Source organism: Oncorhynchus clarkii, chromosome 8 (genome assembly GCF_045791955.1).
Source record: "Oncorhynchus clarkii lewisi isolate Uvic-CL-2024 chromosome 8, UVic_Ocla_1.0, whole genome shotgun sequence".
NCBI lineage: Eukaryota > Metazoa > Chordata > Actinopteri > Salmoniformes > Salmonidae > Oncorhynchus > Oncorhynchus clarkii.
Window position 1 is genome coordinate 6,885,761 of NC_092154.1, and position 27,928 is coordinate 6,913,688.

The following is a 27,928-nucleotide window of genomic DNA, read 5'->3' on the forward strand; positions in this document are numbered from 1 at the left end:
TGGGGTAGTTTACTATAGAGGAGGACTGAGTGGGGTAGTTTACTATAGAGGAGGACTGAGTGGGGTAGTTTACTATGGAGGAGGACTGAGTGGGGTAGTTTACTATAGAGGAGGACTGGCCTGAGTGGGGTAGTTTACTATAAAGGAGAACTGAGTGGGGTAGTTTACTATAGAGGAGGACTGAGTGGGGTAGTTTACTATAGAGGAGGACTGAGTGGGGTAGTTTACTATAGAGGAGGTCTGAGTGGGGTAGTTTACTATAGAGGAGGACTGAGTGGGGTAGTTTACTATGGAGGAGGACTGAGTGGGGTAGTTTACTGTAGAGGAGGACTGAGTGGGTTAGTTTACTATAGAGGAGGACTGAGTGGGGTAGTTTACTATAGAGGAGGACTGAGTGGGGTAGTTTACTATGGAGGAGGACTGAGTGGGGTAGTTTACTATAGAGGAGGACTGGACTGAGTGGGGTAGTTTACTAGAGGAGGACTGAGTGGGGTAGTTTACTATAGAGGAGGACTGAGTGGGGTAGTTTACTATGGAGGAGGACTGAGTGGGGTAGTTTACTATAGAGGAGGACTGGCCCGAGTGGGGTAGTTTACTATAAAGGAGGACTGAGTGGGGTAGGTTACTATAGAGGAGGACTGAGTGGGGTAGTTTACTATAGAGGAGGACTGAGTGGGGTAGTTTACTATAGAGGAGGACTGGACTGAGTGGGGTAGTTTACTATGGAGGAGGACTGAGTGGGGTAGTTTACTATGGAGGAGGACTGAGTGGGGTAGTTTAATATAGAGGAGGACTGGGTGGGGTAGTTTAGTATATAAGAGGACTGAGTGGTGTAGTTTACTATCTAGGAGGACTGAGTGGGGTAGTTTACTATAGAGGAGGACTGAGTGGGGTAGTTTACTATAGAGGAGGACTGAGTGGGGTAGTTTACTATGGAGGAGGACTGAGTGGGGTAGTTTACTATGGAGGAGGACTGGACTGAGTGGGGTAGTTTACTATAGAGGAGGACTGAGTGGGGTAGTTTACTATAGAGGAGGACTGAGTGGGGTAGTTTACTATAGAGGAGGACTGAGTGGGGTAGTTTACTATGGAGGAGGACTGAGTGGGGTAGTTTACTATAGAGGAGGACTGGCCTGAGTGGGGTAGTTTACTATAAAGGAGGACTGAGTGGGGTAGTTTACTATAGAGGAGGACTGAGTGGGGTAGTTTACTATAGAGGAGGACTGAGTGGGGTAGTTTACTATAGAGGAGGACTGAGTGGGGTAGTTTACTATAGAGGAGGACTAAGTGGGGTAGTTTACTATAGAGGAGGACTGAGTGGGGTAGTTTACTATAGAGGAGGACTGAGTGGGGTAGTTTACTATAGAGGAGGACTGGACTGAGTGGGGTAGTTTACTATGGAGGAGGACTGAGTGGGGTAGTTTAATATAGAGGAGGACTGAGTGGGGTAGTTTAGTATAGAAGAGGACTGAGTGGTGTAGTTTACTATCTAGGAGGACTGAGTGGGGTAGTTTACTATAGAGGAGGACTGAGTGGGGTAGTTTACTATGGAGGAGGACTGAGTGGGGTAGTTTACTATGGAGGAGGACTGAGTGGGGTAGTTTACTATAAAGGAGGACTGGACTGAGTGGGGTAGTTTACTATAGAGGAGGACTGAGTGGGGTAGTTTACTATAGAGGAGGACTGAGTGGGGTAGTTTACTATAGAGGAGGACTGAGTGGGGTAGTTTACTATGGAGGAGGACTGAGTGGGGTAGTTTACTATAGAGGAGGACTGGCCTGAGTGGGGTAGTTTACTATAAAGGAGAACTGAGTGGGGTAGTTTACTATAGAGGAGGACTGAGTGGGGTAGTTTACTATAGAGGAGGACTGAGTGGGGTAGTTTACTATAGAGGAGGACTGAGTGGGGTAGTTTACTATAGAGGAGGACTGAGTGGGGTAGTTTACTATGGAGGAGGACTGAGTGGGGTAGTTTACTATAGAGGAGGACTGAGTGGGTTAGTTTACTATAGAGGAGGACTGAGTGGGGTAGTTTACTATAGAGGAGGACTGAGTGGGGTAGTTTACTATAGAGGAGGACTGAGTGGGGTAGTTTACTATAGAGGAGGACTGGACTGAGTGGGGTAGTTTACTAGAGGAGGATTGAGTGGGGTAGTTTACTATAGAGGAGGACTGAGTGGGGTAGTTTACTATGGAGGAGGACTGAGTGGGGTAGTTTACTATAGAGGAGGACTGGCCCGAGTGGGGTAGTTTACTATAAAGGAGGACTGAGTGGGGTAGTTTACTATAGAGGAGGACTGAGTGGGGTAGTTTACTATAGAGGAGGACTGAGTGGGGTAGTTTACTATAGAGGAGGACTGAGTGGGGTAGTTTACTATAGAGGAGGACTGGACTGAGTGGGGTAGTTTACTATGGAGGAGGACTGAGTGGGGTAGTTTAATATAGAGGAGGACTGAGTGGGGTAGTTTAGTATAGAAGAGGACTGAGTGGTGTAGTTTACTATCTAGGAGGACTGAGTGGGGTAGTTTACTATAGAGGAGGACTGAGTGGGGTAGTTTACTATGGAGGAGGACTGAGTGGGGTAGTTTACTATGGAGGAGGACTGAGTGGGGTAGTTTACTATAAAGGAGGACTGGACTGAGTGGGGTAGTTTACTATAGAGGAGGACTGAGTGGGGTAGTTTACTATAGAGGAGGACTGAGTGGGGTAGTTTACTATAGAGGAGGACTGAGTGGGGTAGTTTACTATGGAGGAGGACTGAGTGGGGTAGTTTACTATAGAGGAGGACTGGCCTGAGTGGGGTAGTTTACTATAAAGGAGAACTGAGTGGGGTAGTTTACTATAGAGGAGGACTGAGTGGGGTAGTTTACTATAGAGGAGGACTGAGTGGGGTAGTTTACTATAGAGGAGGACTGAGTGGGGTAGTTTACTATAGAGGAGGACTGAGTGGGGTAGTTTACTATGGAGGAGGACTGAGTGGGGTAGTTTACTATAGAGGAGGACTGAGTGGGTTAGTTTACTATAGAGGAGGACTGAGTGGGGTAGTTTACTATAGAGGAGGACTGAGTGGGGTAGTTTACTATGGAGGAGGACTGAGTGGGGTAGTTTACTATAGAGGAGGACTGGACTGAGTGGGGTAGTTTACTAGAGGAGGATTGAGTGGGGTAGTTTACTATAGAGGAGGACTGAGTGGGGTAGTTTACTATAGAGGAGGACTGAGTGGGGTAGTTTACTATAGAGGAGGACTGGCCCGAGTGGGGTAGTTTACTATAAAGGAGGACTGAGTGGGGTAGTTTACTATAGAGGAGGACTGAGTGGGGTAGTTTACTATAGAGGAGGACTGAGTGGGGTAGTTTACTATAGAGGAGGACTGGACTGAGTGGGGTAGTTTACTATGGAGGAGGACTGAGTGGGGTAGTTTACTATGGAGGAGGACTGAGTGGGGTAGTTTACTATGGAGGAGGACTGAGTGGGGTAGTTTACTATAGAGTAGGACTGGACTGAGTGGGGTAGTTTACTATAGAGGAGGACTGAGTGGGGTAGTTTACTATAGAGGAGGACTGAGTGGGGTAGTTTACTATAGAGGAGGACTGAGTGGGGTAGTTTACTATGGAGGAGGACTGAGTGGGGTAGTTTACTATAGAGGAGGACTGGCCTGAGTGGGGTAGTTTACTATAAAGGAGGACTGAGTGGGGTAGTTTACTATAGAGGAGGACTGAGTGGGGTAGTTTACTATAGAGGAGGACTGAGTGGGGTAGTTTACTATAGAGGAGGACTGAGTGGGGTAGTTTACTATAGAGGAGGACTAAGTGGGGTAGTTTACTATGGAGGAGGACTGCGTGGGGTAGTTTACTATGGAGGAGGACTAAGTGGGGTAGTTTACTATAGAGGAGGACTGGACTGAGTGGGGTAGTTTAGTATGGAGGAGGACTGAGTGGGGTAGTTTACTATGGAGGAGGACTGAGTGGGGTAGTTTACTATAGAGAAGGACTGGCCTGAGTGGGGTAGTTTACTATAAAGGAGGACTGAGTGGGGTAGTTTACTATAGAGGAGGACTGAGTGGGGTAGTTTACTATAGAGGAGGACTGAGTGGGGTAGTTTACTATAGAGGAGGACTGAGTGGGGTAGTTTACTATAGAGGAGGACTAAGTGGGGTAGTTTACTATGGAGGAGGACTGCGTGGGGTAGTTTACTATGGAGGAGGACTAAGTGGGGTAGTTTACTATAGAGGAGGACTGGACTGAGTGGGGTAGTTTAGTTGTGGAGGAGGACTGAGTGGGGTAGTTTACTATAGAGGAGGACTGAGTGGGGTAGTTTACTATCTAGGAGGACTGAGTGGGGTAGTTTACTATAGAGGAGGACTGAGTGGGGTAGTTTACTATAGAGGAGGACTGGGTGGTGTAGTTTACTATAGAGGAGGACTGAGTGGGGTAGTTTACTATGGAGGAGGACTGAGTGGGGTAGTTTACTATAGAGGAGGACTGAGTGGGGTAGTTTACTATAGAGGAGGACTGAGTGGGGTAGTTTACTATAGAGGAGGACTGATTGGGGTAGTTTACTATGGAGGAGGACTGAGAGGTGTAGTTTACTATGGAGGAGGACTGAGTGGGGTAGTTTACTATGGAGGAGGACTGAGTGGGGTAGTTTACTTTGGAGGAGCACTGAGTGGGGTAGTTTACTATAGAGGAGGACTGGACTGAGTGGGGTAGTTTACTATGGAGGAGGACTGAGTGGGGTAGTTTACTATAGAGGAGGACTGAGTGAGGTAGTTTGCTATGGAGGAGGACTGAGTGGGGTAGTTTACTATAGAGGAGGACTGAGTGGGGTAGTTTACTATGGAGGAGGACTGAGTGGGGTAGTTTACTATAGGGGAGGACTGAGTGGGGTATTTTACTATGGAGGAGGACTGAGTGGGGTAGTTTACTATTGAGGAGGACTGAGTGGGGTAGTTTACTATGGAGGAGGACTGGGTGGGGTAGTTTACTATGGAGGAGGACTGAGTGGGGTAGTTTACTATAGAGGAGGACTGAGTGGGGTAGTTTACTATGGAGGAGGACTGAGTGGGGTAGTTTACTATACAGGAGGACTGAGTGGGGTAGTTTACTATGGAGGAGGACTGAGTGGGGTAGTTTACTATACAGGAGGACTGAGTGGGGTAGTTTACTATAGAGGAGGACTGAGTAGGGTAGTTTACTATGGAGGAGGTCTGAGTGGGGTAGTTTACTATAGAGGAGGACTGGACTGAGTGGGGTAGTTTACTATAGAGGAGGACTGAGTGGGGTAGTTTCCTATAGAGGAGGACTGAGTGGGTTAGTTTACTATGGAGGAGGACTGGACTGAGTGGGGTAGTTTACTATAGAGGAGGACTGAGTGGGGTAGTTTACTATAGAGGAGGACTGAGTGGGGTAGTTTACTATAGAGGAGGACTGAGTGGGGTAGTTTACTATGGAGGAGGACTGAGTGGGGTAGTTTACTATAGAGGAGGACTGAGTGGGGTAGTTTACTATAGAGGAGGACTGGACTGAGTGGGGTAGTTTACTATGGAGGAGGACTGAGTGGGGTAGTTTACTATAGAGGAGGACTGAGTGGGGTAGTTTACTATAGAGGAGGACTGAGTGGGGTAGTTTACTATAGAGGAGGACTGAGTGGGGTAGTTTACTATAGAGGAGGACTGAGTGGGGTAGTTTACTATGGAGGAGGACTGAGTGGGGTAGTTTACTATAGAGGAGGACTGAGTGGGGTAGTTTACTATGGAGGAGGACTGAGTGGGGTAGTTTCCTATAGAGGAGGACTGAGTGGGGTAGTTTACTATAGAGGAGGACTGAGTGGGGTAGTTTACTATAGAGGAGGACTGAGTGGGGTAGTTTACTATAGAGGAGGACTGAGTGGGGTAGTTTACTATGGAGGAGGACTGAGTGGGGTAGTTTACTATAGAGGAGGACTGAGTGGGGTAGTTTACTATACTGAGTGGGGTAGGAGGAGGACTGAGTGGGGTAGTTTACTATGGAGGAAGACTGAGTGGGGTAGTTTACTATAGAGGAGGACTGAGTGGGGTAGTTTACTATGGAGGAGGACTGAGTGGGGTAGTTTACTATAGAGGAGGACTGAGTGGGGTAGTTTACTATAGAGGAGGACTGAGTGGGGTAGTTTACTATGGAGGAGGACTGAGTGGGGTAGTTTACTATAGAGGAGGACTGAGTGGGGTAGTTTACTATGGAGGAGGACTGAGTGGGGTAGTTTACTATAGAGGAGGACTGAGTGGGGTAGTTTACTATGGAGGAGGACTGAGTGGGGTAGTTTCCTATAGAGGAGGACTGAGTGGGGTAGTTTACTATAGAGGAGGACTGAGTGGGGTAGTTTACTATAGAGGAGGACTGAGTGGGGTAGTTTACTATAGAGGAGGACTGAGTGGGGTAGTTTACTATGGAGGAGGACTGAGTGGGGTAGTTTACTATAGAGGAAGACTGAGTGGGGTAGTTTACTATAGAGGAGGACTGGACTGAGTGGGGTAGTTTACTATGGAGGAGGACTGAGTGGGGTAGTTTACTATAGAGGAGGACTGAGTGGGGTAGTTTACTATAGAGGAGGACTGAGTGGGGTAGTTTACTATGGAGGAGGACTGAGTGGGGTAGTTTACTATAGAGGAGGACTGAGTGGGGTAGTTTACTATGGAGGAGGACTGAGTGGGGTAGTTTACTATAGAGGAGGACTGAGTGGGGTAGTTTACTATGGAGGAGGACTGAGTGGGGTAGTTTCCTATAGAGGAGGACTGAGTGGGGTAGTTTACTATAGAGGAGGACTGAGTGGGGTAGTTTACTATAGAGGAGGACTGAGTGGGGTAGTTTACTATAGAGGAGGACTGAGTGGGGTAGTTTACTATAGAGGAGGACTGGGGTCATGATATGAAAATGATAAGATAACAGGACTGTCTCCCTGGGACGAAACGGGGACTGTGTCTTAAATCTTAAATCTAGCTGTGTCTCCTCAGTCTTATCCAGGGTCATCTGAGGGGGACAGATAGACTCCCTGAACCCTCTGGGGGCTAGGGAAGGGTGTGTTTGTGAGTCTGTCTGTGTGTGTCCACATATCCCAGGCATGCATGTGTGTATGATCTTATGTGGAATCAAGAACATCGACCTTCCACTCGTTTATTATTCGTTTCTGAACATTCTAATACAATTCTTCTGCCAATAGTAACACACTGACTAAGTGACTCATCTGGCATCTGCTTGCATTGCCTTACAGGAACTGGTGTGCTTACAGGGTGGCATCTGCTTGCATTGCCTTACAGGAACTGGTGGGCTTACAGGGTGGCATCTGTGTGTATTTCCTTCCAGGAACTGGTGTGCTTACGTGGTGACACGCACCATCAGCTGTGTAATGGAGGATGGGGTGGAGACGTACGTGAAGCCAGACTACCAGAGATGTGCCTGGGGACAGTGTTCCAGAGTGATGGCGTGAGTCTCTCTCTCTCTATCTCTCTCTCTCTCTCTCTCGTGTCTCTCTCTCTCTCTCTCTCTCTCTCTCTCTCTCTCTCTCGTCTCTCTATCTCTCTGTCTCTGTCTCTCTCTGTCTGTCTCTCTCTCTGTATCTGTCTCTCTCTCTGTATCTCTCTCTCTCTGTCTCTCTCTCTCTCTCTCTCTCTCTCTGTCTCTCTCTCCCTCTGTCTCTCTCTCTCTCTGTGTCTCTCTCTCTGTCCCTCTCTCTCTCTGTCTCTCTCTCTCTCTCTCAATTCAATTCAATTCAATTCAAGGGCTTTATTGGCATGTGAAACATGCGTTAACATTGCCAAAGCAAGTGAGGTAGATAATATATAAAGTGAATATATAAAGTGAAATAAACAATAAAAATTAACAGTAAACATTACACATACAGAAGTTTCAAAACAATAAAGACATTACAAATGTCATATTATATAAATATACAGTGTTTTAACAATGTACAAATGGTTAAAGGACACAAGATAAAATAAATAAGCATAAATATGGGTTGTATTTACAATGGTGTGTGTTCTTCACTGGTTGACCTTTTCTTGTGGCAACAGGTCACATATCACGCTGCTCTGATGGCACACTGTGGTATTTCACCCAGTAGATATGGGAGTTTATCAAAATTGGATTTGTTTTTCGAATTCTTTGTGGGTCTGTATAGTCTGAGGGAAATATGTGCCTCTAATATGGTCATACATCTGGCAGGAGGTTAGGAAGTGCAGCTCAGTTTCCACCTCATTTTGTGGGCAGTGAGCACATAGCCTGTCTTCTCTTGAGAGCCAGGTCTGCCTACGGTGGGCTTTCTCAATAGCAAGGCTATGCTCACTGAGTCTTAATTGTGGGTCAGTCACAGTGGTCAGGTATTCTGCCGCTGTATCCTCTCTGTTTAGGGCCAAAAAGCATTCTAGATTGCTCTGTTTTTGTTAATTCTTTCCATGATGTCATGGAAAGAATTATGATGTCATTTGTTTTCTCTTGATTTGGTTGGATCTACAGTAATTGTGCTGCTGTCCCTCTTCTCTCTGTCTCTCTCGCTTTTTCTCACTCTGACTCTTAAGCTCAGTGTCACTCTTTCTCACTTCCTGTCCCTCTTCTCTCTCTATCTCTCCTCTCTCCCTCTCCCTCCTCTCTCCCTATACCTCCTCTCATCTCCCTATCCCTCCTCTCTCCATATCCCTCCTCTCATCTCCCTATCTATCCTCTCTCCCTATCCCTCCTCTCTCCCTATCTCTCCTCTCTCCCTATCCCTCCTCTCTCCCTATCTCTCCTCTCTCCCTATCCCTCCTCTCTACCTATCCCTCCTCTCTCCCTATCCCTCGCATCTCCCTATCCATCCTCTCTCCCTATCCCTCCTCTCTCCCTATCCCTCCTCTCTCCCTATCTTTCCTCTCTCCCTATCCCTCCTCTCTCCCTATCTCTCCTCTCTCCCTATCCCTCCTCTCTACCTATCCCTCCTCTCTCCCTATCCCTCTCATCTCCCTATCCATCCTCTCTCCCTATCCCTCATCTCTCCCTATCTCTCCTCTCTCCCTATCTCTCCTCTCTCCCTATCCCTCCTCTCTCCCTATCCCTCCTCTCTCCCTATCCCTCTCATCTCCCTATCCCTCCTCTCTCCCTATCCCTCTCATCTCCCTATCCCTCCTCTCTCTCTATCCATCCTCTCTCACTATCCCTCCTCTCTCCCTATCCCTCCTCTCTCCCTATCCCTCTCATCTCCCTATCCCTCTCATCTCCCTATCCCTCCTCTCTCTCTATCCCTCCTCTCTCACTATCCCTCCTCTCTCTCTATCCCTCCTCTCTCCCTATCCCTCCTCTCTCCCTATCCCTCCTCTCTCCCTATCCCTCTCATCTTACTATCCCTCCTCTCCTCTCTCCCTATCCCTCCTCTCTCCCTATCCCTCCTCTCTCCCTCCTCTCTCCTCTCTCCCTCCTCTCTCCTCTCTCCCTATCCCTCCTCTCTCCTCTCTCCCTCCACTCTCCTCTCTCCCTATCCCTCCTTTCTACCTATCCCCCCTAAAGGGCTTCATGTTTGGCCCTAAGTTGTTCCTTATTCAAGATATAGGCCAGCTGAAAGGAGTTGTCCCGCCCATATACCTCAGAGTGAGCAGAGGAATATGATGCCATTTGGGAAGCATATGCTAAGTGATTACAGGCACCACAGTCTAGACACTGCTCCCTCCACAAAAACCCCTGTGTCTTTAAGAAGTGTGTGTGCTCTCGTTTTCTCACGCTCTTTTAAAGAGGGAGGCAGAGACGTTGGATGTTTAAGTATTTTCATGACATGTTTCTTGTACAAGTAGTATGTGTGTGTGTGTGTGTGTGTGTGTGTGTGTGTGTGTGTGTTTGTTTGTTTGTGTGTGTGTTTGTATGTGTGTGTGTGTGTGTGTGTGTGTGTTTGTGTTTGTTTGTGTTTGTGTGTGTGTGTGTGTGTGTGTGTGTGTGTGTGTGTGTGTGTGTGTGTGTGTGTGTGTGTGTGTGTGTGTGTGTGTACTGTATGAAGCTGCCATGAAGAACCATCAGTGCCTCCGGTAAACAGGTCATTTCTAACAATGTTTTAATGATCTGCTCTAACAGACCATGAAGTCCAATAACGTTAACAGAATAAATACTCCACAGCCTCGCCAACATTAACCCTCAATTAGATCTTAACAGAATAAATAATATACAACCTAGCCAACATTAACCCTCAATTAGATCTTAACAGAATAAATAATATACAACCTCGCCAACATTAACCCTCAATTAGATCTTAACAGAATAAATAATATACAACCTCGTCAACATTAATCCTCATTTAGATCTTAAAAGAATAAAATCATCCACAGCCTCGTCAACATTAATCCTCATTTAGATTTTAAGAGAATAAAATCATCCACAGCCTCGTCAACATGAATCCTCATTTAGATCTTAAGAGAATAAAATCATCCACAGCCTCGTCAACATGAATCCTCATTTAGATTTTAAGAGAATAAAATCATCCACAGCCTCGTCAACATGAATCCTCATTTAGATTTTAAGAGAATAAAATCATCCACAGCCTCGTCAACATTAATCCTCATTTAGATTTTAAGAGAATAAAATCATCCACAGCCTCGTCAACATTAATCCTCATTTAGATCTTAAGAGAATAAAGAATAAAGTGAAAGCAGGGAAATTGAGACGTTTACTCTGCAACTGGCTTTCCTCACGAACAGTGACTCAAATATAGTACTGACCTTCTATGGGTACATCAGCACCTGTCTCACCTTTACCTGTCTCACCTTTACCTATTTCATCTTTACCTGTCTCATCTTTACCTGTCTCACCCTACCTGTCTCACCTTTACCTGTTTACTCTTTACCTGTCTCACCTTTACCTGTCTCATCTTTACCTGTCTCACCTTTACCTGTCTCACCTTTACCTGTCTCACCTTTACCTGTCTCATCTTTACCTGTCTCATCTTTACCTGTTTAATCTTTACCTGTCTCATCTTTACCTGTCTCATCTTTACCTGTCTCATCTTTACCTGTCTCACCTTTACCTGTCTCATCTTTACCTGTCTCACCTTTACCTGTCTCATCTTTACCTGTCTCATCTTTACCTGTCTCACCTTTACCTGTCTCATCTTTACCTGTTTCATCTTTACCTGTCTCATCTTTACCTGTTTCATCTTTACCTGTCTCACCTTTACCTGTCTCACCTTTACCTGTTTCATCTTTACCTGTCTCATCTTTACCTGTCTCATCTTTACCTGTTTCATCTTTACCTGTCTCATCTTTACCTGTTTCATCTTTACCTGTCTCACCTTTACCTGTCTCATCTTTACCTGTTTCATCTTTACCTGTTTCATCTTTACCTGTCTCATCTTTACCTGTCTCATCTTTACCTGTTTCATCTTTGCCTGTCTCATCTTTACCTGTCTCATCTTTACCTGTTTCATCTTTACCTGTCTCATCTTTACTTGTTTCATCTTTACCTGTCTCATCTTTACCTGTCTCATCTTTACCTGTTTCATCTTTAACTGTCTCACCTTTACCTGTCTCATCTTTACCTGTCTCACCTTTACCTGTCTCATCTTTACCTGTTTCATCTTTACCTGTCTCACCTTTACCTGTCTCACCTTTACCTGTCTCATCTTTCACTGTCTCATCTTTACCTGTCTCATCTTTACCTGTCTCATCTTTACCTGTCTCATCTTTACCTGTCTCACCTTTACCTGTCTCACCTTTACCTGTTTACTCTTTACCTGTCTCACCTTTACCTGTTTCATCTTTACCTGTCTCACCTTTACCTGTTTCATCTTTACCTGTCTCATCTTCACCTGTTTCATCTTTAACTGTCTCATCTTTACCTGTCTCATCTTTACCTGTCTCATCTTTACCTGTCTCACCTTTACCTGTCTCATCTTCACCTGTTTCATCTTTAACTGTGTCTCACCTGTTTCCACTGCAGGTATCGTACGTACCGGAGGCCCAGGTACAAGGTGGCCTATAAGATGGTGACAGAGATGGAGTGGAAGTGTTGTCATGGTTACTCCGGGGACGACTGCTATGATGGTCCAACAGGGACCGGGGACAGCCAGGTCACAGCGGGACGACCTCACGTCACACAGACCGGATATAACAATGGAGCTGGGCAGAAGGGTGGAGAGGGTAGGTTTCAACATTTCTCTCACACATAATCTCTGACACAGTTATTAATATAACATCTCTCTCACACATCATCTCTGACACAGTTATTAATATAACATCTCTCTCACACATCATCTCTGACACAGTTATTAATATAACATCTCTCTCACACATCATCTCTGACACAGTTATTAATATAACATCTCTCTCACACATCATCTCTGACACAGTTATTAATATAACATCTCTCTCACACATCATCTCTGACACAGTTATTAATATAACATCTCTCTCACACATCATCTCTGACACAGTTATTAATATAACATCTCTCTCACACATCATCTCTGACACAGTTATTAATATAACATCTCTCTCACACATCATCTCTGACACAGTTATTAATATAACATCTCTCTCACACATCATCTCTGACACAGTTATTAATATAACATCTCTCTCACACATCATCTCTGACACAGTTATTAATATAACATCTCTCTCACACATCATCTCTGACACAGTTATTAATATAACATCTCTCTCACACATCATCTCTGACACAGTTATTAATATAGGGTAGATCACTATATTTCATTATCAAAGAACAGTCCAAGTCCATTTGCTTGGATAAGTTGAAGCTAGGAAATGTGGCTTTGTGGCTCAATACTTGGACAGTCACAAGAATGTATTGGTTTGGAAAACTCTTAATTCAAAGAACTCTATGGGCTGTTTTCCCAGGCACAGATTAAGCTTTGTCCTGGACTTAAAAGTGCTTTGAATGGAGAATCTTTGTCTGGGAAAAAGGCTGTTAGTTTTGAATGGAGAATCTTTGTCTGGGAAAAAGGCTGTTAGTTTTGAATGGAGAATCTTTGTCTGGGAAAAAGGCTGTTAGTTTTGAATGTTGAATGGAGAATCTTTGTCCTGGAAAAAGGCTGTTAGTTTTGAATGTTGAATGGAGAATCTTTGTCTGGGAAAAAGGATGTTAGTTTTGAATGTTGAATGGAGAATCTTTGTCTGGGAAAAAGGCTGTTAGTTTTGAATGTTGAACGATAAACCTGTGTCTCCCTGCTCCAGTTGACAATGACAAGATGAGACAGATGGAGGAGACTATTCAGAGGTTGACCAAGGACCTCCGTGACATACAGTCCACCATGACGGGCATGAACCTGAGGCTCCAAGACGGAACTAGGAGGTCAGACCAACACAAACAGTAGTGCATTATGTAGGGAATAGGATTCCATTTGGGCCGGACACTAAAAGATTACCCCACAGAGTTGTACTGCTCCCAAAAGCGAATTTCTAATAATAAATGGTTTTACTAAATGTGTCTAATTAATTTGGTAGAATGCTGTGCTGCTTGTTATTTCTTGTAAATAATGTGCTGGGAAGAAAAACAAATCTTGATTATTTTCTACAAATAAACGGATACTGGTAAAACTAAGATACTGAACATAGAACGTAAATTCACTTTTGGGAATAGAAACACTATGATATCTTATCCAGCATCAATAGCTATTTTTAATGTGCTTATAGCTTTGATTTTGGACCCCACAGGCCAGGCCTGAATGGAGACAGGACCCCTGCAGACGCAGCCAAGCCTATGAAAGAGACCATCCACTACATTCAGACCAAACTTGACCAACTGGACAATCGCACGCAGGTACACACACACACACACAAACACACGCACGCACACACACACACACACACACACACACACACACACACACACACACACACACACACACACACACACACACACACACGCAGGTACACACACACACACACACACACGCAGGTACACACACACACACACACACATACACACACACACAACATTTCTGTGTAAACAGCCCCCAAACACTATCCTCTACTCTTTTCTCCTCTCAGGTCCACGACCAGACCCTGCTGTCCATCAACAACCATTTGGTCAATGGCGACAGAGGTTCCCGCGGCAATGAGCTAGACGGGGCTGTCACAGGCAAGATGGACGCCATGAAGGAGGAGATCCTCCGCGAGCTGGAGAGGAGGGTCAGTCTGTCGTGCTCCTCCTGCCAGAGCGGGGTGGAGGACATGAGGAAGCAGCAGAAGAGTGACCAGGAGAGGATCAGGTATGGAGGAATAGGACTTGCCAACAACAGAAATTTAATCTGATTTCAAATATATTAAAATTAGTATTCAGAAATTAAATTGACAAACTGTAATTTCAAGGCAATAAGTAAATATTGAATTCGGAACAAATTATTAGTTGGCACTAATTTCACCCCACCATCTACTGCATCTTGCCATCTTTATGTAATACATGTATCACTAGCCACTTTAAACTATGCCACAATATAATGTTTACATACCCTACATTACTCATCTCATATGTATATGTATATACTGTACTCTATATCATCTACTGCATCTTGCCTATGCCGTTCTGTACCATCACTCATTCATATATGGGGCGGCAGGGTAGCCTAGTGGTTAGAGCGTTGGACTAGTAACCGGAAGGTTGCAAGTTCAAACCCCCCGAGCTGACAAGGTACAAATCTGTCGTTCTGCCCCTGAACAAGGCAGTTAACCCGCTGTTCCTAGGCCGTCATTGAAAATAAGAATTTGTTCTTAACTGACTTGCCTAGTTAAATAAAGGTCAAATTAAATATATCTTTATGTACATATTCTTTCATTCCTTTACACTTGTGTGTATAAGGTAGCTGTTGTGAAATTGTTAGGTTAGATTACTCGTTGCTTACTACTGCATTGTCGGAACTAGAAGCACAAGCATTTCGCTACACTCACATTAACATCTGCTAACCATGTGACCAAATAAAATTCAATTTGAATTAGTGCTCTGGAGAAGTTGCTGAGTTCCATGGAGCAACACTATCGCCACAACATGGACGTCACCAGGAGGGAGATGGAACGTACACAGGGCTGCTGCAACACCGTCACAGAGATGGACAGGAGGCTGACCACCACGGAGGGGAAGTTTAACGCCACAGCACAGGGCTATGATGTCATCAAAGAGCGCCTGGACAAGGAGCTGGGTGGTGGGTCGGGTGAAGGAGGAGGAGGTGAGAAAGGAGGGAGGACGAAGGTGACGGAGGAGAAGTTGAACAGTCGACTGAGGGAGGTGGAGAGGAGGCTGAACAACACGGTGAGGAAGACCGAACAGAAGTTCACCAACACAGGAAACAACATGAAGGACAACCTGCAGAGAGAGGTCACCACCATCCGTAACATAGTCCTCAGCCACATGGATGACCTCGGCTACAGGATAGGCAAGGTAATTATACTTCTCTGATGCAGCGCTGTGCACAAGCCTACATTAAAAACACATGTTGGATTGGGTTAAGGCCCTGCGACAGACTAGTGTCCTGTCCAGGGGGTGTACTGGTACATCAAGCTGACTCTCTACAGAAACAGGAGATAGACTAGTGTCCTGTCCAGGGGGTGTACTGGTACATCAAGCTGACTCTCTACAGAAACAGGAGATAGACTAGTGTCCTGTCCAGGGGGTGTACTGGTACATCTAGCTGTCTCTCTACAGAAACAGGAGATAGACTAGTGCCCTGTCCAGGGGGTGTACTGGTACATCAAGCTGTCTCTCACTACAGAAACAGGAGATAGACTAGTGTCCTGTCCAGGGGGTGTACTGGTACATCAAGCTGACTCTCTACAGAAACAGGAGATAGACTAGTGTCCTGTCCAGGGGGTGTACTGGTACATCAAGCTGACTCTCTACAGAAACAGGAGATAGACTAGTGTCCTGTCCAGGGGGTGTACTGGTACATCAAGCTGTCTCTCACTACAGAAACAGGAGATAGACTAGTGTCCTGTCCAGGGGGTGTACTGGTACATCAAGCTGTCTCTCACTACAAAAACAGGAGATAGACTAGTGTCCTGTCAAGAGGGTGTACTGGTACATCAAACTGTCTCACTACAGAAACAGGAGATAGACTAGTGTCCTGTCCAGGGGGTGTACTGGTACATCAAGCTGTCTCTCACTACAAAAACAGGAGATAGACTAGTGTCCTGTCAAGAGGGTGTCCTGTCCAGGGGGTGTCATGTAGACTACCTACCTACTATTCCTCTATATCTTCAAGGTGGAGCTGGACCTCACAGTCCTGACGGACACGGTTACCGACCACAGCCGACGACTGGGTCAACTAGAGAACACAACAAACTTTATCGACACCAAACTGTCGAGGACAGTGGACATGTGCTCCGAGACCTGCGGCCCCAACGGGAAAGGCCGTAAGACAGAAGACATGGTCAAGACCCTGGCGTGGAAAGTAGTGGCCAACAAGGGGGACATCCAGAAGTTTGATACCAGACTCAAGGACCTATCGCTGACTGGCGACTCTATAATAGACAGAGTGGTGGAGCTCAGCAACGACGTCAAGAAGATCAAAGGATTGACGGGGGAGGACGGCGAGCGCTTCAATCAGATAGTCACGGAGGTGGAGACGCTGGGGCGGAGCGTGGACGACTGCTCCATCTGTAGCACAGTAGAACGAGACCTGCAGTCGTTCACCAACAGCACCAACAGCGCCATCGGGAGGTGCCAAAAGGAACTGACCAACCTGCGCAACAGGTTTGATTATTTGTTTTGTGTGTGTGTGTGTGTGTGTGTGTGTGTGTGTGTGTGTGTGTGTGTGTGTGTGTGTGTGTGTGTGTGTGTGTGTGTGTGTGTGTGTGTGTGTGTGTGTGTGTGTAGTTATTTAATAGCAAAGTAAAATGCATAGTGTCTTTCACCACAGTAACAGCCGCCATCTTGCTCTCAACAGGTTTGACTCGGAGGACTCTTCTTGTTCCCAGCTGTGCTCCAACCTGCAGGTAAATGACATGAATGAAAAGTCATTTTGATGACTATATGTTAATGTTTACTAATCTGTAGTTGTATCTGTCATGTGTGAACATATAGCTGTGTATGTTTGTTATCTAAAAGGAGGAAGTGGGGAGGCTGAAGGAGGAAGTGGAGGAGTGCACAGGGAAGTGTAAGACCGGCCTGGCGGACCTAAAGAAAAACCTGGACGGACATACGACCCTCCACGGACGGTTGGGCACGGACCTGAAATCCATCCAGGGGGAACTATCCAAGTTCACCATCAGGTAAATCTTCCCTTGCGTTCCAAATGGCACTATTATTCCCTATGTAGTGCACTACTTTTGGGCTCTCTGAGCTATAAAGTAGTGCACTATAAATTAACTAGGGTCCCATTTGGGACGCATCCCCTCTGATAAAACAAGATGATCTGATTTGATATTAGATGTTATGTCATTAGTATAACCCACCACTGTTATACAGGTTTACTACCCTGAATGACTCTGTGAAGGGGCTAGGTAATACAGTCCAGAGGCATGGCAACACCATCACAGACCTGGGCTCTACCAAGGATAACATCATGTCTGAGGTTAGATATACTTTTATTGTCTGTTTTTAACAGAAAGTGTACTGCGTTTTCATTGTTTGCAGACAGACAATTCCCACTGGGCAGAAACTGTTTGAATCAACGTTGTTTCAACATGTTTTAACATTGTTTCAACATGTTTCAAAGTTGTTTCAAAGTAATATGTCAAAGTATTGTGATGTGGAATCTACGTAATCAACTGTTGTATAGAGGCTGAAATTTCAACCACAGGATTAGGTCATCATGGTAACCAATTTTCAACTATAGGCTGGGCAGCACCTCCTACTGGAGAGTTGATCTATCTACAGCACCTCATTTCTGGAGAGTTGATCTATCTACATTACAGCACCTCCTACTGGAGAGTTGATCTATCTACAGCACCTCATTACTGGAGAGTTGATCTATCTACAGCACCTCCTACTGGAGAGTTGATCTATCTACAGCACCTCCTACTGGAGAGTTGATCTATCTACATTACAGCACCTCCTACTGGAGAGTTGATCTATCTACAGCACCTCATTTCTGGAGAGTTGATCTATCTACAGCACCTCATTTCTGGAGAGTTGATCTATCTACAGCTGGTCTTTGGTCTCCCTTCCAGTGTTTTAACCAAGCCCAGCCATTCTTAGGATTGACATTTGTCCCTGACTGCTGCCAATGTGCTATCGTGCGAATGATTATTGCGAGATCTCTTAATAGCTAAATAGTTTTACAGTTGCTATCAAAGTCATTCCAAAGGGTAGGTTTAACAAAGCAAATTAAATGTACCATACTCTATAATTTAAAAAAAATAGCAAAGTCATCAACAGCAATTGTTCTAATTCAACCTAGGGTTCAACTACAAATAGACAATGCATATTGGCCACTGGGCAGTGGTAACCAACCAGTCGATCCCCCAAAATGTCTGTAAAAAAAAGACAACGCTCTTTTTTTTGTGTGCTGTTGGTGGTACTGTATGTGTATTTGATTCAGCCGGGAACACAAAGTGTTCCCATTTTGAACCATTTCCTATGTCTGAAGGTAGAAGTCTGCCAACCCAGAGAGCAAATCAAGTGCAGCTATAGGCATACCGCTGGCCAATCAGATGGATCTATATCACCGCGTCAAAAGAAGCCTTGAACTCACAGCAAAATCGATACTTTGATTTAAAAACTTTTTAAAGCCATGACTAGAGAGAGACTCACCTAGAGAGAGACTCACCTAGAGAGAGACTCACCTAGAGAGAGACTCAACTAGAGAGAGACTCAACTAGAGAGAGACTCAACTAGAGAGAGACTCAACTATAGAGAGACTCAACTAGAGAGAGACTCAACTAGAGAGAGACTCAACTAGAGAGAGACTCAACTAGAGAGAGACTCAACTAGAGAGAGACTCAGGGTAAAATGTAGCTGGTTGTAGCTTGCATGTTGAAGAAAGTGTGCAAAGGGTCGCAGGTCTGTGGAGATTTTCACAATTGCTGTTATAATCTGAGCAGAATCTCAAACAGCATTGATCACTCGCGCCATGGACTTTTAATGTAATCTCAACCAGGGGCGTCATTCACCCCAAAACATCTGAGGGTGCACAAAGTACGTGAGAATGGCTGGGGGGGGGGTGGTCTGGGAGGGGTGCCCCCTGTCCGGAAGTTGAATAAAAAAATAAATAATAATTCAAACACCTGAAAATAGCGGTTTCCTGCAGTCTAGAGCCATAATCACTATGCTTATTTCTAGGTAAAAATATATGTCTATTTATCTGCGTAGCTAAGCATACCTCTTGGGCTGTCTGGATCCTCCTGACTGGTGGTTATTTGGCATTGGAGTTGGAGTCTATTGCATTGACATGCACGACTCGGGCCAGTAGGTGCGCCATAACCAATCAGAGCTGCAGTAGGCCTATATGCAAATAGCCATGGCCATATATGGATCTGTGCCGTTCACTTTGAACTGGACTGTGTTTACAGCATGAGCGGTAGTGAGTATATATGTGCTTGTTTTGTCATCAAAGCGAGAGCTGCATGTAGCCACCTGTGCACATTTTGTTTATAGGTCATTTCTAGTTAATAATGTGGGATTGGTTGCTTCCTACAAGGGCGCAAAACGTGTACATTTCTAGCCATCTTTGAAAAGCAAGTCAGGTAAAGAACATTTTAATGTCCTAATGTCCACAGCACAAGGTGCACGTGTGTAATGATCATGCTGTTTAATCAGTTTCTTGATATGCCACACCTGTCAGGTGGATGGATTATCTTGGCAAAAGGGAAATGCTCACTAACTGGGATGTAAACAAATTTGTGCACAAAATTGGAGAGAAATAAGCTTTTTTTGTGTGTATGGAACATTTCTAGGATCTTTTATTCCAACTCATAAAACATGGGACAATATATTTACATACCACCAGCTATTGCACTCATACAGCTGTGAATATAGCAGAAATATTTCTGACACATGCAGGGACCTACAGTGCTACTGCCAGCGCTTAGATTTCCCATTGTGTTAGGTTTGTTAAATGATTAGATCCCTTAGACTGATATCTACGTTAGGTTTGTTAAAATAGAGCCCTCTGCAGAGAAGAATGGGAGAAACTCCCCAAATACAGGCTTGCCAAGCTTGTAGCGTCATACCCAAGAAGACTTGGGGCTGTAATCGCTGCCAAAGGTGCTTCAACAAAGTACTGAGTAAAGGGTCTGAATACTTATATAAATGTCATCTTTACATGTCGTTTTTTTTTGCAAAAAAACTGTTCTTGCTTTGTCATGATGTGATATTGTGTGTAGATTGACAAATTCATCCCTTTTAGAATAAGGCTGTAACGTAACAAAATGTGGGGAAAAAGTCAAGGGGTCCTAATGCTTTCCGAATGCACTGTACATGGTTCCTGTATACTGCAAATCAATTTTATATTGCACAGTTATATTTCACAGTTCTGTATTGTATTGTAATGAGTCACTTGTCAACCTCTCCTTCCCCAAGTTGGACCAGGTGCAGACAGAGCTAGACGAGCACGTCAAGGACACCAGCGGGCGCTTCACTGACCTGGGTCGTGAGATAAAGACCATCACCAGTAAATACGTGACGGAGATTGGGGAGTGTTGGCGTTCCGGGGACGGGCTGGACAAGAGGCTTTCCAAGATGGAGGACGTCTGTGGCCGACTGGATGGTGTCTCCAACAGCCTGGCCAAGATCAAGGTAGTGAACCTTTTTTTTCAATTTGACCCCTTTTTCTCCCCAATTTCATGGTATCCAATTGTTGTAGTAGCTACTATCTTGTCTCATCGCTACAACTCCCATACGGGCTCGGGAGAGACGAAGGTTGAAAGTCATGCGTCCTCCGATACACAACCCAACCAAGACGCACTGCTTCTTAACACAGCGCGCATCCAACCCGGAAGCCAGCCGCACCAATGTGTCGGAGGAAACACGGAGGAAACACCATGCACCTGGCGACCTTGGTTAGCACGCACTGCACCCGGCCCGCCACAGGAGTCACTGGTGCGCGATGAGACAAGGATTTCCCTACCGGCCAAACCCTCCCTAACCTGGACGACGCTAGGCCAATTGTGCCCCACGGACCTCCCGGTCGCGACAGAGCCTGGGCGCGAACCCAGAGTCTCTGGTGGCACAGCTGGTGCTGCAGTACAGCGCCCTTAACCACTGCACCACCCGGGAGGCCTGCATCTCTTTTTAAGGAACTTTTTTTTAATCTTTTTTTTTTTTTTTACATTTGTGTTTTGTCCTTGGAGTTCTTGATTGGCTGACGTTGAGTATAATCATTTTTTATTATTATTATCAAGGAGGGGCTGAACAGACACGTGTCAGGGCTGTGGAACTGTGTCAACACGCTCAACTCTACGGTCATTTTCCACGACGAGTCCATCGACAACATCCAGCACGTCCAGCTTCCAGACGTTCACTCTGACATCAACAGGCTCAACACCTCTGTCCTCAACGTCCTCGAGGAGTTCCACAGCTTTAAACAAGAGGACTTTGTCGGTGAGTGTACTAAAGGGAGGTGAAGTGCAATGTGCCAAATTGTTGGGCGAAACAACCTTTTAGTAACTTCATAGCCAAGTCATTGAGTTGATGACAATTTTCTCCTCAGGGACAATAAAGTGCATCCTGTTTCCTATTTCAGTTGATTTGGACTTTAAGAGTGAAGTTAAGTGTACGTCTAAGATACACTACATGATCAAAAGTATCGCCAAACATCTCATTCTAAAATCATGAGCATTAATAAGGAGGTGGTCCCCCTTTGCTGCTATAACAGCCTCCACTCTTCTGGGAAGGATTTCCACTAGATGTTGGAACATTGCTGCGGGGACTTGCTTCCATTCAGCCACAAGAGCATTAGTGAGGTTGGTCACTGATGTTGGGCGATTAGGCCTCCTGGCTCACAGTCAACGTTCCAATTCATCCCAAGGTGTTCGATGGGTTGGAGGTCAGAGCTCTGTGCAGGCCAGTCACATTCTTCCATGCTGATCTCGACGAACCATTTCTGTATGGACCTCGCTTTGTGCACGGGGGGCATTGTCAAACTGAAACAAGGAAAGAGCCTTCACCAAACTGTTGCCATAAAGTTAGAAGCACAGAATCGTCTAGAATGTCATTGTATGCTGTAGTGTTAAGATTTCCATTCACTGGTACTAAGGGGCCTAGCCCCAAACATGAAAAACAGCCCCAGACCATCATTCCTCCTCCGCCAAACTTTACAGTTGGCATTATGCATTCTGGCAGGTAGCGTTCTCCTGGCATCTGCCAAACCCAGATTAATCCATCAGACTGCCAGATGGTGAAGCGGGATTCATCACTCCAGAGAATGCATTTACACTGCTCCAGAGTCCAATGGCGGCGAGCTTTACACCACTCCAGCCGACGCTTGGCATTGCACATGGTGATCTTAGGTTGTGTGTGGCTGCTCAGCCATGGAAACCCATTTCATGAAACTCCCAACAAACAGTTATTGTACTGAAGTTGCTTCCAGAGGCAGTTTGGAACTCGGTAATCAGTGTTGCAACAAAGGACAGACGATTTTTAGGTTGTGTCCACATGCTTTTTTTGTATATATAGTGTACGTATGAGAATGCCCAAGCCCCATTTCAAGAATGCAGAAGTTAGAGATATCATTAGGGAGGTTGATGGTCGAGGTCAGGACGAATGGGACGGACCAGGAATAAACCCATTATGTGTCTGGGAGTTTTTAACTGTCCTCCTCAACTTTCTGCTCTGGTGTGGATCTTGCTGACTAGACTATTTGGAGCAGAGAGTATCTTGTCCTTGGACCCTGGACTGTGGTGTGTCTGTGGTGGTCTGTGGTGGTCCGTGGTGGTCTGTGGTGTGTCTGTGGTGTGTCTGTGGTGTGTCTGTGGTGTGTCTGTGGTGGTCTGTGGTGTGTCTGTGGTGGGTCGGTGGCGTGTCTTGCTCAATAGTTTTCTAGGCATGTGGTTTATCTCACTAAAGTAGACTCATAACTTAGTACCGAGTGCTTCTATCTTCTAGCTGTTCTGTTTTCTGGAATGATTTCTTGATGGTTGTATTGAATATCAAGGCTGTACAGTGCTGTTTGCAAATACTTATTTTGTATTCAAATATCAACAACAAAACTAGAAAAAAGCTACATTTTTCAAAGAGAAAATGTGTGTGCTTGCGTCAGCTGTCCACCCTTTCTTCCATGTGTAAGGTTCCCCTGGTCTGCCCGGTCCGAGAGGAGAGAGGGGCTACTCTGGACTCCCCGGGCCAAAGGGACCCCAAGGAAGAGAAGGGCCCCAAGGCAAACCTGGCAAAGAGGGGCCCCTGGGACCTCCAGGTAAAACAAAAACACACATTGGATCATCACAAAGTGATACAGAAGCTCTGGGGAAAGGCTGCGAGGTCTCAGTAGACACGTGTGATACTGACAAGTACAGAGTGCAGGGTTTTATTTTCTCTCAAATCAAGGTACGACAACCATGACATTACTATTAATTGAATTCTGTAATGAACTAAAGTGATCTCTATTCAATCTGTATCGCAGCGTATTGAGCCGGAATATACAGCCTTTACCATGAATGCAGTCTTCACTAAAGCAGGAGGGTTTGCCGCTAAATTTCATTCACACAGTAGAGCTGATCCTTCTGCCATGCGGATTGAATAGAGCCATAAATCAGTGTTGCGTTATTCAATAGTTTTCTTTTCATCTTTCATCCCAGGTCTGAGAGGTGAAGAAGGTATGTTATAATGTATCTATTCATCAATAATGTTAACATTGATCTGAGTGAATACTCTCTCATCTGCCCTCTGTTGAATCCCACACCAATACTGAATTACACCATTTATGTTCGTTAGCGTTTCATGTTTATACTCTGTACTGTACTGTATGTACTATACTGCATGTACTATACTGTATGTACTATACTGTATGTGCTATACTGCATGTACTATACTGTATGCGCTGTACTGTATGTACTATACTGTATGTACTATACTGTATGTACTATACTGAACTGTATGTACTATACTATACTGTATGTACTATACTGTACTGGGTGTACTATACTATACTGTATGTACTATATTGTATGTACTATACTGTACTGTATGTACTATACTATATGTACTATACTGTATGTACTATACTGTACTGTATGTACTATACTGTACTGCATGTACTATACTGTATGTACTGTACTATACTGTATGTACTATACTGTACTGTATGTACTATACTGTACTGTATGTACTATACTGTATGTACTATACTGTACTGTATGTACTACACTGTATGTACTAAACTGTATGTACTATACTGTACTGTGTGTACTATACTATACTGTATGTACTATACTGTACTGTATGTACTATACTGTACTGTATGTACTATACTATCCTGTACTGTATGTACTGTATGTACTGTGCTGTATGTACTGTAGTGTATGTACTGTATGTACTATACTGTACTGTATGTACTGTATGTACTGTGCTGTATGTACTCTACTGTATGTACTGTACTGCATGTACTGTATGTACTGTGCTGTATGTACTGTACTGTATGTACTGTATGTACTGTATGTCCTGTGCTGTATGTACTGTGCGGTATGTACTGTATGTACTGTATGTACTGTACTGTATGTACTGTATGTACTCCATGTACTGTATGTACTGTATGCACTGTACTGTATGTACTGTGCTGCATGTACTGTGCGGTATGTACTGTATGTACTGTACTGTATGTACTGTATGTACTGTACTGTATGTACTGTATGTACTGTACTGTATGTACTGTGCTGTATGTACTGTGTGGTATGTACTGTATGTACTGTACTGTATGTACTGTATGTACTGTATGTACTGTGTGGTATGTACTGTATGTACTGTACTGTATGTACTGTGCGGTATGTACTGTATGTACTGTACTGTATGTACTGTATGTACCGTGCTGTATGTACTGCATGTACTGTACTGTACTGTATGTACTGTGCTGTATGTACTCTGCTGTATGTACTGCACTGTATGTACGGTATGTACTGTATGTACTGTACTGTATGTACTGTGCTGTATGTACTGTGCTGTATGTACTGCACTGTACTGTACTGTATGTACTGTATGTACTGTACTGTATGTACTGTGCTGTATGTACTGCATGTACTGTACTGTACTGTATATACTGTATGTACTGTGCTGTATGTACTGTACTGTGCTGTATGTACTGTGCTGTATGTAAACACACCTCTCTCCTGTGATACCAGTAAACACACCTCTCTCCCCCTGATACCAGTAAACACACCTCTCTCCCCTGATACCAGTAAACACACCCCTCTCCTCTGATACCAGTAAACACACCTCTCTCCCCCTGATACCAGTAAACACACCTCTCTCCCCTGATACCAGTAAACACACCTCTCTCCCCCGATACCAGGTCCAGCAGGATAAACACAACTCTCTCCCCCGATACCAGTAAACACACCTCTCTCCCCTGATACCAGTAAACACACCTCTCTCCCCCTGATACCAGTAAACACACCTCTCTCCCCCTGATACCATTAAACACACCTCTCTCCCCCGATACCAGTAAACACACCTCTCTCCCCTGATACCAGGTCCAGCAGGATAAACACACCTCTCTCCCCTGATACCAGTAAACACACCTCTCTCCCCTGATACCAGTAAACACACCTCTCTCCCCCGATACCAGTAAACACACTTCTCTCCCCCGATACCAGTAAACACACCTCTCTCCCCTGATACCAGTAAACACACCTCTCTCCCCCTGATACCAGTAAACACACCTCTCTCCCCCGATACCAGGTCCAGCAGGATAAACACACCTCTCTCCTCTGATACCAGTAAACACACCTCTCTCCCCCTGATACCAGTAAACACACCTCTCTCCCCCGATACCAGTAAACACACCTCTCTCCCCTGATACCAGTAAACACACCTCTCTCCCCCGATACCAGTAAACACACCTCTCCCCCCCGATACCAGATCCAGCAGGATAAACACACCTCTCTCCCCTGATACCAGTAAACACACCTCTCTCCCCCTGATACCAGTAAACACACCTCTCTCCCCCGATACCAGTAAACACACCTCTCTCCCCCGATATCAGGTCCAGCAGGATAAACACACCTCTCTCCCCTGATACCAGTAAACACACCTCTCTCCCCTGATACCAGTAAACACACCTCTCTCCCCCTGATACCAGTAAACACACCTCTCTCCCCTGATACCAGTAAACACACCTCTCTCCCCTGATACCAGTAAACACACCTCTCTCCCCTGATACCAGTAAACACACCTCTCTCCCCCGATACCAGTAAACACACCTCTCCCCCCCGATACCAGATCCAGCAGGATAAACACACCTCTCTCCCCTGATACCAGTAAACACACCTCTCTCCCCCTGATACCAGTAAACACACCTCTCTCCCCCGATACCAGTAAACACACCTCTCTCCCCCGATACCAGGTCCAGCAGGATCAGACGCCCACGTCCCTCGTCTGTCCTTCTCAGCAGCTCTGACCCGCCCTCAGGCCAGGGCTGGAACGATAGTCTTCAACAAGATCTTTGTCAACGAGAAGGATGTCTATAACCCAGGCACAGGTGTGTGTTTGGGCATTAACAGGAGTTGTACATGTATATATCAATTCAATTCAATTCAATTCAAGGGCTTTATTGGCATGGGGAAACATGTGTTAACATTGCCATAGCAAGTGAGGTAGATAATATATAAAGTGAATATATAAAGTGAAATAAACAATAAAAATGAACAGTAAACATTACACATACAGAAGTTTGAAAACAATAAAGACATTACAAATGTCATATTATATAAATATACAGTGTTTTAACAATGTACAAATGGTAAAGGACACAAGATAAAATAAATAAGCATAAATATGGGTTGTATTTACAATGGTGTGTGTTCTTCACTGGTTGCCCTTTTCTCGTGGCAACAGGTCACAAATCTTGCTGCTGTGACGGCACACTGTGGAATTTCACCCAGTAGACATGGGAGTTTTTCAAAATTTGAATTTGCTTGTATATCTCTGTCAAGGCCTTACCATCTTAGTTCTTAAATCTTAGACTGGAGTCATTTTTTCAATTTGAGTAAAGGCTTGTGTACTTATTGCGTGTTACTTCAAATATAATTTACTACGCTGTTATTATCTGACAACTTCGTTGTCCATCGAAATGAAAGTTAATATTACTGGTATTATTACCCAGAACCATGTCTCTGTCTCCCCAGGTTACTTCACAGCCCCGGTGAGTGGTAGATACTTCTTCAGCGCTACCCTGACAGGCCATAAGAATGTGAAGATTGAGGCTGTCCTATCTAAGTCTAACTACGGAGTGGCGCGTGGGGACTCTGCAGGCTACCAACCAGAGGGACTGGAGAAACCCATGGCGGAGGCCAGACACACGCCCGGAGCCCTGGCTGTCTTCAACATCATCCTCCCTATGAAGGTGGGAGATACCGTCTGTATCGACCTGGTCACCGGGAAACTAGCCCACTCCTCAGAACCCCTCACCATCTTCAGCGGGATGCTGCTGTATGAGACCGTCTGATTGGGCTAGACTGTCAGTGTGAGGCCTTCTGATTGGCTGATCTGAAGGAGAGGGATGAGTCTAATTGGTGCTTACAGAGACAAACAACAGTGTCTTGAGATCAACAATTGAATCAAACCAGCAAGAGAAATACCTTCATGAATGAATCAAACCAGCAGGAGATATACCTTCATGAATGAATCAAACCAGCAGGATATATACCTTCATGAATGAATCAAACCAGCAGGATATATACCTTCATGAATGAATCAAACCAGCAGGAGATATACCTTCATGAATGAATCAAACCAGCAGGAGATATACCTTCATGAATGAATCAAACCAGCAGGATATATACCTTCATGAATGAATCAAACCAGCAAGAGATATACCTTCATGAATGAATCAAACCAGCAGGAGAT

General features: G+C 44.9%; 1 protein-coding gene across 1 annotated transcript in view; it reads left to right on the forward strand.

Annotated features, from left to right (window-relative positions):
* Positions 1 to 27,706, forward strand: part of LOC139414897 (elastin microfibril interfacer 1a) — a 51,880-nt gene extending 24,174 nt beyond the window's left edge. The window contains exons 2-17 of the mRNA XM_071162503.1: positions 7,337 to 7,456; positions 11,921 to 12,120; positions 13,177 to 13,294; positions 13,657 to 13,762; positions 13,993 to 14,213; positions 14,938 to 15,376; positions 16,197 to 16,687; positions 16,881 to 16,929; positions 17,042 to 17,205; positions 17,402 to 17,507; positions 20,456 to 20,671; positions 21,277 to 21,475; positions 23,160 to 23,285; positions 23,668 to 23,685; positions 26,427 to 26,561; positions 27,208 to 27,706. Of these exons, the coding sequence (XP_071018604.1) occupies positions 7,337 to 7,456; positions 11,921 to 12,120; positions 13,177 to 13,294; positions 13,657 to 13,762; positions 13,993 to 14,213; positions 14,938 to 15,376; positions 16,197 to 16,687; positions 16,881 to 16,929; positions 17,042 to 17,205; positions 17,402 to 17,507; positions 20,456 to 20,671; positions 21,277 to 21,475; positions 23,160 to 23,285; positions 23,668 to 23,685; positions 26,427 to 26,561; positions 27,208 to 27,527 (3,028 nt within the window). The 3' untranslated portion in view covers positions 27,528 to 27,706. The remainder of the gene's footprint in view (positions 1 to 7,336; positions 7,457 to 11,920; positions 12,121 to 13,176; positions 13,295 to 13,656; positions 13,763 to 13,992; positions 14,214 to 14,937; positions 15,377 to 16,196; positions 16,688 to 16,880; positions 16,930 to 17,041; positions 17,206 to 17,401; positions 17,508 to 20,455; positions 20,672 to 21,276; positions 21,476 to 23,159; positions 23,286 to 23,667; positions 23,686 to 26,426; positions 26,562 to 27,207) is intronic.
* The last annotated feature ends 222 nt before the right edge of the window (positions 27,707 to 27,928 follow it).